Source organism: Rhincodon typus, chromosome 28 (genome assembly GCF_021869965.1).
Source record: "Rhincodon typus isolate 14 chromosome 28, sRhiTyp1.1, whole genome shotgun sequence".
Lineage (NCBI taxonomy): Eukaryota > Metazoa > Chordata > Chondrichthyes > Orectolobiformes > Rhincodontidae > Rhincodon > Rhincodon typus.
Genome location: NC_063359.1, coordinates 34,583,717 through 34,595,523, shown reverse-complemented (window position 1 = coordinate 34,595,523; position 11,807 = coordinate 34,583,717). Strand labels below are relative to the sequence as shown.

Here is an 11,807-nt window from a genome sequence, read left to right as displayed (position 1 = left end):
AGGCCCGAAATGTCAGCCTTTCTGCTCCTCTGATGCTGCTTGGCCTGCTGTGTTCATCCAGCCCTGCACCTTGTTGTCTCGGATTCTCCAGCATCTGCAGTTCCTACTATCTCTGATGCAATGTGAGAGTGTTGTGTGAGTATCACCGCACTCAAGATACTGGATATGCACATTGCACGCTGTTGCTTTTTCTCATTTTGGATTCAGAGAAACAAGTTTAAAATGTGCAATAATATTCAGGGCCTTCATTGCATTTTTTTTACAATTAAATTTAAATTAACATGTTCTGCCAGTGTGCAGCAAATTAGTATATATAGAGTGCGGAAGCTGCATTACTTCTGGAGCACATCAGCGTTATAACCCTGGGTCCACACTATCCCACAGATTTTATTTTATATTAGGATATGGTTGAGCTCATAGGAAAGCTATTGTGTTTGGAAGCTGCCGCTCTGTTGAACAGGGTCAAAACTTGTTGGCTATAAGAGCCTGCATAGTGACAACAAAGAGAATGAGATATTATTCCAAAGTTTGGGGTGGGCAGAACTCACACCCAAAGAAATCATGTACAAAGTTCAAACCCATTGTTCCAATCCAGAGATTCCTCCAGGGACTGTTCCACATAGAAAGATGAGCAAAATTCTCATTCATTATATCACTCAGATGTAAAGTGTTGCTGACTCCACATTTCAGAATCTGGGTTAAACAGGAACATTTTCCTTTCTTGACCTCAGCAGATCTGAACAAGTGTTTATTCATGTGAAGAAAATCCCAGTCATGTTGGAGAGCTTGTTTCCTTTGGGATGCAGCCCAAAGCCAGCTTTGAGACACAACACAGCACAGAAGACAAAATATGTTAGACACAGTGACAGAGTTAGCGCAATCTTTGACAGGCCTTGTGCTGTAGGTTGGTCTAACAATTACCTCCAAATATACAAGGTCAGAAAACACAAATTGGGAACTACCAGGGTAGTAAACCAGCAAGGAAAATTTAAAATAAAATGCTGGATTAGAGCTGATATTAGCTTGCAGTGGCTTAAAGCATTATTTTGACCCATTTAAAATCATCAGACAATTGTTCCAAATAATGAACAAACAGAAGCCTAGCCATTTTAAAATCAGCCATGGTCATTTCAGTGTAAATGATATTTGTCCCTGAATCAGAGAAATGAGGTAAAGCTACTCATTTGGAGTCTGGATTGTTCAGGATCTGATGTCAGTGTAAATCAATGGGTTCCTGGCTGACTGTTTCAGGTGATATTCATTCATAGAAGGTGAGGTTCTAGTTACAATGAATGAAGAGCATACAGTTGTACGGGCTATGCCACATCACTGCGCTATATGAGCTGTCACTTATGATGAAGGTTACTGCCCCACCACTCTAGGTGATGGCCTAGACTATTAATCCGGAGACCCAGGTAATACTCTGGGACCTGGGTTCAAATCCTGCCATGGTTGATGGTGGAATTTGAAGTCAACAAGAATCTGGAATTAAGAATCCAATATGACCATGAAACCATTGCTGATGGTCAACGGGAGAAACCATCTGTGCTTTGGGGACAGAAATTTGCCACCCCTACTCAGCCTGGTCAACACGTGACTCCAGATCCACAGCAATATGGTTGACTCTTAGGTCTTGCCTATGTAGTCTAGTGTGGTTGAGGAAAACCACTTTTTGGTCCAAATAGAAGAGGCTCTTATCATTGGCAGCTAGTTATGGATTACATAAATCTGATAGACATTGTTACAATGACTTTGAGAAGGACAAGATGTTAAGTCTCCCTCCTTCGAGATCCTAAGCTGTTCAACGCATTTGTCCATTTGACATCACCATAGTGGTGGAGGTAATAGCGTTCCTCAGTATTAACCCTTTCAGAACCATATACAAGACAGAGCATAGAATGGATAATATCCCTTGCAACCACCCAACACTCTTGTACCTACATTTTATAGAGCAACAGGCCTGATAAAGTGTCTTTGATGAACAAAAAGCAATTACTTTTACATTGCTAACTTACCGAAGTTGGTTCCAGCCTCTACAGCCAAACTGGAAAGTGGAGGTGAATGGTAGACAGAGACATACACTCGTGTGATGCTACTGTTAGGTGTTGCACACCGTCAGTGCATCATTAACCATGAATACTTTGTGTTGCTAATGTGAATGTCTGGCTGATTAATGCTGATGACAGGTTCAGAAGGAGGACGGAGAAACATTGACCTTTGTTTGTTGTTGTAAATGGTAGTTGCTTTACACAGTGCTTTACTTGGTGGAAGAAATGGATGCAAAGTGCTGCAGACGGTGTGTCATGCATGCAGTGTTTTTTTTCCCCAAATTGCTTCATTGATTGATTGATTTATTGTCACGTGTACCAAAGTACAGTGTAAATCTTTGTTTACAAGCCATACAGACAGATCATAGTAAGCAAAGATGTTCAGATCAAAAAGACTTAGACAGAGGCATACAGGTTACTTTGCACAGGGTGTGCGCTAGGCGAGATCAACGTTAGCAAGATCAACATTATTTGAGGCTCGACAGTCCATTCATCAGTCTGATAATGGCGAGGAAGAAGCTGTTCCTGAACCTGCTTGTGTGTGTGTTCAGGCTTCTGTATCTTCTGCCTGATGGAAGAGGCTGTAGGAGATCATTACTGGGGTGTGATGGGTCTTTGATGATGTTGGCCACCTTTCCATGGCAGTGAGCCATGTAAATACAGTCCATGGATGGAAGGTTGGATCCGTGATGGTCTGGGTTGTGCACACCACCTTCTGTAGTTTCTTACAGTCCTGGCAGAGCAGTTGCCATTCCAGGCCAATATGCACCCGGACAGTATGCTTTCATTGGTACATCTGTAGAAGTTGGTGAGGGCCCTTATGGACATGCCAAATTTCCTGAGCTGCCTGAGGAAGAAGAGGTGTTGTGCCTTCTTGACTGTCGCATCTACGTGGGAAGTCTAGGACGGGTCGTTGGTATCATCACTCCAAGGAATTTGATGCCCTTCACTCTCTCAACCTCAGTTCCGTTAATGTAGATGGGGGCGTGTTCTCCTCCTTTCTTTCTGAAGCCAATGATCAGCTGTTTAGTTTTGCCGACGATGAGAGAGAGATTGTTTTCATTGCACCGTGTCACCAAGCCCTCTATCTCCCTTCTGTGTTTTGACTTGTCGTTGTTAGATATTGACCAATTTCTAATAAATTTGAACATTGGGAGAAGCAGTTATAGATGGATATTGCAGTAAACGATCTATCCAATAGTTTCAAATGGTGCAATGTGAACAGCTGTGATGCCAGCCAGAAGGTGTCTCTCAGGCAGGAATTTAGTGTGTGTGGATGATGGGCTGACTTGGATGGCTACGGGTCATGAGCTGTATCCTGCACTCCATGCGTACAGTGAATGGCCACATCTTCCACAGCCCATCCTTGAGCAGCTGAGGGTCACCCGGAAGATCCCAGGCTTCAACACTCGACGCAGTTACCAGCTCGCGGTTGGCGATGTGAGCGGTCAACCAGGCAGTACGCTATCGGGAGGGCTGCCACCACTTAGTAGGGTGGGTTTCAGCAGGGATGAAAGGATTTCACATGAGCATGTGGCTTTTTTTAATGGTCCTGTATCAATGCGAGTGTTTCATTAGCTGTCATCTAGTTATGTTCTTTGAGGAGGATGTTTTGCCTGTGGACATTAGGAAGTGCGTTGTCCTTGTTGCGTATATTGGAAACATTTAATATGCTTTGGGTAGATTCACAGTCACCAATCCTGCTTAGAGACACAGAGAGCCATACAGCTTCAGTCCAACTAGTCCACAACAACCATGTTCCCAAATTAAACTAGTCCCACCTGCCTGTGCTTGGCCCATATCCCTCCAAACATTTCCTATTCATGTACTAATCCAAATGTTATTTAAATGTTGTAACTGTGCCCGCATCCAGCACTTTCTCAAGCAGTACATTCCACACATGAACCACTCTCTATGTAAAAAAGTTGTCCCTTACGTCCACAGAATCCTTACAGTTTGGAAACAGGCCATTCAGCCCAACATGTCCACACTGACCCTCAGAAAAGCATCCCACCCAGACCCATACCCCTTCCCTATCCCTAAAACCCGCAATTTCTATGGCTAATGCATCTAACCTACACATCCCTGAACACTATGGGGCAATTTAGCATGGTTAATCCACCTAGCCTGCACATCTTTGGGCTGTGGAAGGAAACTGTAGCACCCAGAGGAAACCATGCAGACACGGGGAGAATGTGCAAACTCTAACCTTAAAAATATGCCCCCTATTTTTGAACTCCACCATTCTAGGGAAAAGGAATCTTGTCATTCACTTTATCCATGCCCCTCAAGATTTTATAAACCTCTAAAAGCTCACCCCTCAACCTCCTACACTCCAGTGAAAAAAAAGCCCCAGCCTATTCAGCCTTTCTTTATAACTCAAACTCTCCATTTCCAGCAACGTTCTGGTAAATCTTTTCTGAAACCTCTCCAGTTTAATAATATCCTTCCTGTAACAGAGTGACCAGAATGGCACACAGTACTCCAGAAGATGTCTCACTAATGTCCTATACAACCTCAACATGACAAACCAACTCCTACACTCAAAGGTCTGAAGAATGAAGGCAAGCGTGCTAAACTTAACCACCCAGTCTACCTGTGATGCGAATTTCAAAAAAGTATGTACCTGAACTCCTAGGTCTCTCTGTTCTACAACACCAACCAGGCCCCTAGCATTAGTTGTATAAGTCCTGTTTTTGTTTGTATTACCAAAATTCAATACCTCACATTTATCCAAATTAAACGTTATTGGGAGTCATAGAGTCATACAGCACTGAAACAGACCCTTCGTTTGAACCAGCCCAACTTCTTATTAGTACCAGTCCAAGTTACGGATACCAAATTGGGAAGGAAGCCCATGCAAAGTCTTCGACAGAAGATAAATTCAATCTTGTTGGATAGAAAAGGTTGATCATGTAGTAATTATTAGCCAGTTGCACTACATCTGAGCTATGTGATCAGCCTGTTGTGAGACGTCAGATTGCGCTTAAAGAGGAAGTACACATTAATGTTCCACTACTGCTCAGCACCAGAAAAATAACAATCAAACTGGTATAACAAGGTGTGGAGCTGGATGAACACAGCAGGCCAAGCAGCATTAGAGGAGCAGGAAAGCTGATGTTTCGGGTCTGGACCCTTCTTCAGAAATGGGGGTGGGAAAGGGGGCTTTGAAATAAATAGAGAGAGGGGATGCGGTGATAGAAGATGGATAGTGGAGCAGATAGGTGGAGAGAAGACGGACAGGTCAAGGAGGTGGGGATGAAGCTAATAAAGGTGAGTGTAGGTAGGAAATGGGCGTGGGGGTTGGTCAGTGAGGTGGGAGGAGCAGATAGGTAGGAGAGAAGACGGACAGGTCAAGGAGGCGGGATGAGAGGGGGGTGCTGGTCTTGGGATGAGGTCGGGGGTGGGGAGATTTTGAAGCTAGGTAACTGGTTACTTCCTCTCCTAGTCCTTTATGTTCTGAAGGGAAAAGCAAGTAATATGACACTCACGGCAAGCATTGTTCAAACAAACAGTAATTGAAGTTTAGGTTTAGACGAACTGAAGCTGAGGGGTTCTGTATTCAGATGGAGCCTTTGGATGGCGACAAGAATTTGGTCAATTGTATATGGACTAGTGACCAGTTATCAATGACAAAGGCCTTTGTCTTCTAACCACCATGTGAATGGCTCTAAGTAACTGAACAGCTTGGGTCTGGGAACAGATAAAGAGAGAACCCGTAAGGTCTTCATCCAACCAGGAGCTCTGTCCATTTTCCACAGTGAGCCTCTTTAAATCTCTGAGCCACATACCACTCTGCCTCTAAATCATCTCACTGCTCCATTACTGTCACTGTTGGTTAAAGCATCTGCCTAACAAACTGGAGATCCTGGGTTCAAATCCCAGCAGTGCCTCTACCTCACCTCAAAGAATTCTTATTTTAACTTCGCTCAAACACTACATTTTTCATAATAAAAGACCCCTACCACCCCAGTTTCCCATTGGGCAGAAGATACAAAAGTTTGTATACGTGAACAAATAGATCCAAGAACACCTTCTTCCCCATGGTTTTAGACTTCTGAATGGACCTCTCAAATTTTAAACTTGTTGTTGATCTTGCTCTCTGTGCATCTTCTCTCCAGCTAGAGCATCGTATTCCTCACTCTGTTCTATTACCCTTACACACTTTGTATGGTATGATCTGCCTGTACTACACTTTTCTGTGTATCGGGTACCTAGGTATATGTGGCAATAATAAATCAAATCAAATCCTAGAAGTCCTGAAGAGCACTGCAGGTCTCCTTATATCCTAAATGAATTGCAGTGCTTCAACAGGGCAGCTTACCACCATCTTCTAAAGGGCAGTAGGAATGGACAGTATATAAAAGCGTAGGTTTAGTCTGCATTACGTTGAACAATTTATATTTTTTTTGCATATGAGGGGTTGGGGAATGTAACTGCACCGGCGTGTACAGAAAGCAAACACAATATTAAAAACAGAAGGTGCTGGAAATACTCAGCAAGTCCCAAAGCAATTCTGCAGAGAGGAAAAAAACCCAGAAATAACTGCACTTCCGGGATGAATCTTCCTTCTTGCAAAGGACCCTTCAACTTTAGCTCTGCTTAACTCTCCGTCTGTAATCCAGCAACGTGTCATTTGTTTGTCGTTCAGATTTTGCAACCACTCGTATTTGCATTCGTTATCCATTGAAAAACTACAATTCCCGAATGTCCCCCCCTCCTGCCTTGCGCCTGCCCCCCCCCAAACAAGCCCAGGGAAGGCAGTTACTGTCCCTTGTCAATCAAACCGCTTACAAAGGAGGAAAGGGAAGGTCACGATAAACGGCGCAGGTCGCTAGGTAGCACAAAGTACATCGTGAAAGTGACAGATTGCAAGGAAACCCACTGACCGGGGGGGTGGGGGGGGGAATTGCTGCTTTTTACTTCCCGAATCAATTTTATCTTTAATTTAAATCACCTTAGAAAGTTGAATTGCAGAAACATGGGAATGGGAGATATCTTCATGTGATTTTATTTGGAGGATCTGGCGGCTTGCAGGAGTTTGAGGCTGAACTCCGCGCTGTTGTTTTGTTTTAATTATTAATTATTAGAAGCAGAGCTTGGAGTCTGTCTCTACTATCCTTTTTGTTTTGGAGTTGTTGGAGCCTCCCTTGCCTTTCCTGTGGTTTTGTTTTTGAGAGCGGGGTGGTGGGGGTTTGGTTTTGTTTTGCGCCTTTATTTCCCTTCCCCCTGTTTTCTCTCTCTCTCTCTCTCTCTCTCCTGTGATTGTGTGTAGTTTGGGCTGGGCGATGTGGAGACTGGCGACTTGCTCGGTTGTGTTCGTGCTGCTGCGCTCTCTCACCGCTCTGCCGTGGCCGCTGCTCACCGCCGCCTGCTGCGCTCTCTACCTCGCCTCGGGAGGTCGCACATTCCTCGGCGTCTTCTTCAAGACCATCCGCCGGGACGTGCAGTGAGTATGCTACAGTCGGTCGCATCCCTTTGCCCTTGAGAAGGCATGGGGCTTATTGCAGCTTAGGTGCGTGGGCGAGGGAGGGTTGTGGGTGGGGAAATGTTGCAATGCAGTCATTACATCCCCACCCCCACCCCCACCCCCACCCCCGGCTTGTGCACCCTGTCCTCTTACCTGTCAAGTGATACCACTCTGTCTCAACTCCACTGGGGGGTTTGGAGGAAGCCAACAGGAGTCCTCCTCCCCTTACCCTAAGAGAGAGGTACTGACCCTGAAAATCTCCCAAGTCCAGATCTTTCAACAAAAAAAAGACAGAAGTTGCTGGAAAAGCTCAGCAGGTCTGGCAGCATCTGTGGAGAGAAATCAGAGTCAGTGTTTACGGTGGAGTGACCCTTCCTCAGAACTGGTGGCAGTCTAGATCTTTCCATAGAATCCCTATAGCGTGGAAGCAGGCCCTTTAGCCCAACAAGTCCACACTGGCCCTTGGGGCATCCCACCCAGATCCATCCCCCTATAACCCACCTAAGCTACACATCCCTGGATGCTACAGGGCAATTTAGCATGGCCAATCCACCTAACCTGCACATCTTTGGACTGTGGGAGGAAACTGGAGCACCTGAAGGGAACCCAGTAGACACTGAGAGAATGTGCAAACTCCTCACAGTCGGTTGCCTGAGGCTGGAATTGAACCTGGGTCCCTGGTGCTGTGAGGTAGCAGTGCTAACCACTGAGCCACCATGCCACCCCCAACCTGTTCAGAGATGTTATTAATCATGGCCAAGGGGAGTTGAAGTCAGGCCCTCCTCGTCCCTCTTCAGTTAACCTGCAGCACTGCTCCAGGGATTAGTCTCTGGCTGGAGAGATGTTTATTGCTCACCTTTCGAGGGGGTGGGACTTGAACCTGGGCCCCCTGGCGCAGAGGTGGGAACTCTACTACCATGCCACATCCTGGCTCAGAGGTAGATACTTTCTAATTACAGATGCTTTTGGTGTGGCACAGTGGCTCAGTGGTTAGCACTGCTGCCTCTCAGCACCAGGGACCTGGGTTCAATTCCAGCCTCTGGTGACTGTGTGTGTGTGGAGTTTGCGCATTCTCCCCGTGTCTGTGTGTGGGTTTCCTCAGGGTGCTGTGGTCTCCTCCCTCAGTCCAAAGATGTGCAGGCTAGGTGGGTTAGCAATGGGAATTAAGGGGTTATGGAGATAGGGTTGTGGTCTGGGTGGATGCTCTTGGGTATGGACTCCAACACACTCTGATGTGCTTCCTGAGACTGTGTTGGACAGTGTGTTCCTCTTCAAGTTGAATTAACTTGCCCGCCCTTTGGGGCAACACTCCTCAAGGGACATGCCTTTGCATAGTGAGAGAGTCAAAAAAAAGGGTTTTTGTTTACAACAAACTCGGCCATGATATGTCCTCTTTGTGAAGGCATTGGAAAAAAATGTGCAGAAAATATATAAAAGGATTGAGCCGAGGGGATATAGGTTGCAACCCCGAAGTAGTGTATCAACCTAAATTGGGGGTCAAACACTCTGAGGCAGACCTGCGGCCAACCCTCTCGTTCTCCCACTGGGTCTTGTGCTTCCATCTCCTCTACCTCACCATCATCCAATCACTCACTAGAGCTGACAATTTTCAAGCCTCAAAATGGGCTTGCAGTGCGGGGACAAAACTCAGGAAGCGCTATGACACAGGGATGGCTGGATTGGAGAAGGTGGGACTGTTTTCTTTCATGAAAGAGAAGGTCATGAGGAGATTTGACACACGTACGTAATATCAAGAAGACAGGGTTGTCAGGGAAACAATGTTGCCCATTGGCAGTAAGTTCAACGACCAGAGGCCTCTGGTTTATGACGATTGGCAAAAGAAATAACCATAGCATGAGGAAGTTTGGGGGAGGGAGTAAATTTTCTTGCAGATAGTGAATAGGAATTTGCTGCCTGAGACTCTTGGGGGCAGGTTCAGTCAATGCATTCAAAAGGAATTTGGATAATTATCTGAAGAGAAAATAAATGCATGTTTGTGGGGAAAATGGAGGAGCTGAGAGACCCATTGATTAACTGTTAAGAGAGCCAGTATGACCCTGACAGACTGAATGACCTCCTTATGTGCTGTACCCATTCTGTGATACATTTCCAATGAACCATGATGAAGGATAGGAGTGAGAAAGAAAGATTTAGACTCTGCAACTTCAGGCCATTCCAAAGTATCCGCACTGTTGTAATGTAGAAAAAGTGGCAGTCCATTTGCACAGCATGATCCCACAGCTCCTATTACTTCGTTGTATGTTTTTCTTTGTTTGTTCCTGGGATGTGGGCACTACTGGGTAGGGTGTCCAGGCTGGCCTAAGCAGCAATGCCAACATCCCACAACCGGATCATTTCTTTTTCTGAAGAAAGGTCCTGACCCAAAACGTCAGCTTCCCTGCTCCTCTGATGCTGCCTGGCCTGCTGCGTTCCTCCAGCACCACACTGTGTTATCTCAGATTCCAGCATCTGCAGTTCCTACTATCTCTTAGATCATTTCTTTGTTTGGGCATCGGCTAAAGTCCTATTAAAAGCAAAATGTTGCTGATGCTGGAAATCTGAAACAAACTCCGAGAATGCTGGAGAAACTCAGCAGGTGTGGCAGCAGCTGCGGAGAGAGATACAGATGAAGAGCTCTAAGACAAATGTTGATGAGGGCACCATGGCCCCTTTACCACTGTTTTTCTCAAATAGTGCCCAGCTGAGAGGGCAGACAGACACCCCTGTTTGCCTGAAAGGACAGCAGCTCCAACACTGTAGCACTCCTTCGGTACTGTCCTGAGGTACTGGGCTAGATTTATTTGTGTTCAAAAACGTGGAAGTGGGTCTTGAACCTACAGCCTTCTGGGCAAAGACTCGAGTGTATTACCTGTTGAGCTGAGGATGACTAGTGCTGTCGTTGATATAGAAATTTTTACTCATGTGTTCCACTGTCAGCATTGACAGAAACACACGTCATTTGAATTGTATGGTAGCAGACTGGCAAAGGCATTGGTCTGAGCTTTGAATGGAGTAGAGATGTTAGTAAATTAGTCACTCCACCTCCCCCATGCCCAGTGTCGATTTTTATGTGAACTAATGCCCAATATAGAGCTCACCAATGTTGAGTCTTTTCCGAAAAGCAGCCTCTGGGTGCAGTTTTTGACTTGAGTGCAGCTTTCTAGATCACAGCAATGGGTGGCTTACAGCTTGGTTCTGATGCCCAACCTGCCACTCCCCAGCTGTTGGCTGTTGCTGTCTTGGCACAAGCCTTGGGAGTGCCTACCTAGCTCAGGAGACTGTAGGAGCACCTACAGCTGTGCCCGTGAGATGCCTGTCTCTTCCGAGAAAGGAGAGGGAGGGAGGAAGGCAATTGGATAAATAGTTGGCAAAGGGAAGAGAAACAGATGGGCCACTGCAGTGCTGTGCCAGCAGTGCAGAAGTATCTGCAAACTTATTGCTCAGTCTGATGAAGATTGTCACTGCATTTAAATGCGTGGGACTTCCATGATGGTGAGGGTAGGGGGGACAACTATAGCACCCAAGAGGTCATTTGGCATCCCAGGAGCATCAGTATCCTGCCTCTTTAGTCTCTTTTATGCAACGCTAGGTTGAGGTTAGAATATGCGAATGAAGTAATGTCTCCAGGGCTCATAGTGTCAAGCAGTTCATGTTAAATAATAGGAAGAATGTATATTTATGTAGCACCTTTAGTGTGACAGAACACCTCCAGTCTCTTAAGGGGAGCAGAGTCACACTTGGCCACCTGAGGTCAAATATCCATAAGCTTGGTCAAGGAGGTAGGTTTTAGAGGAGAGAAGTGAGGTGGAGAGATTGAGGGAGTAAATTCTGGAGTGTGGGGTTCAGGCATTGCTGCCAATGGCTGAATGGTTAAAACTAGGAATGCACAAGAGGCAGAATTATAAACAGGAAAGCTCCCAAAGAGTGCATACGTTCCTCCTTGCAGTCTGGACAGCATTTGGTTTTAATTTCCCTAGCAGTGAGATGTGAAGTGTGTACTTGTACATCTGTATATTGTTGCTGCTCTGGGAGTTTAATGTCACTTTGAAGAGTTGGTCTGTTAACTGGAGAAAGGGATAGGGCTGCAGTTATTACATTTCAGTGGCCCACTCAACCCAGCAAAGGTAGAACTTATGTGCTGCTGAAACCATTATCACGCTTTTGTTACTTCCTGATCGCCTGTTGCATTGTCAAGCTAGCTGGCATCCCAGCTTGCATTTCACAACCAGGATTTGATTTAATCAAGGTGCAGGGCTGGATGAACACAGCAGGCCAAGCAGCATCATAGG

At 45.7% G+C, this 11,807-nt stretch overlaps 1 protein-coding gene across 1 annotated transcript in view; it reads left to right on the top strand.

Annotated features, from left to right (window-relative positions):
• The first annotated feature begins 6,921 nt into the window (after positions 1-6,921).
• slc27a4 (solute carrier family 27 member 4) overlaps positions 6,922-11,807 on the top strand; it is a 50,732-nt gene continuing 45,846 nt past the window's right edge. The window contains exon 1 of the mRNA XM_048613393.1: positions 6,922-7,497. Coding sequence (XP_048469350.1) covers positions 7,337-7,497 — 161 coding nt within the window. The 5' untranslated portion in view covers positions 6,922-7,336. The remainder of the gene's footprint in view (positions 7,498-11,807) is intronic.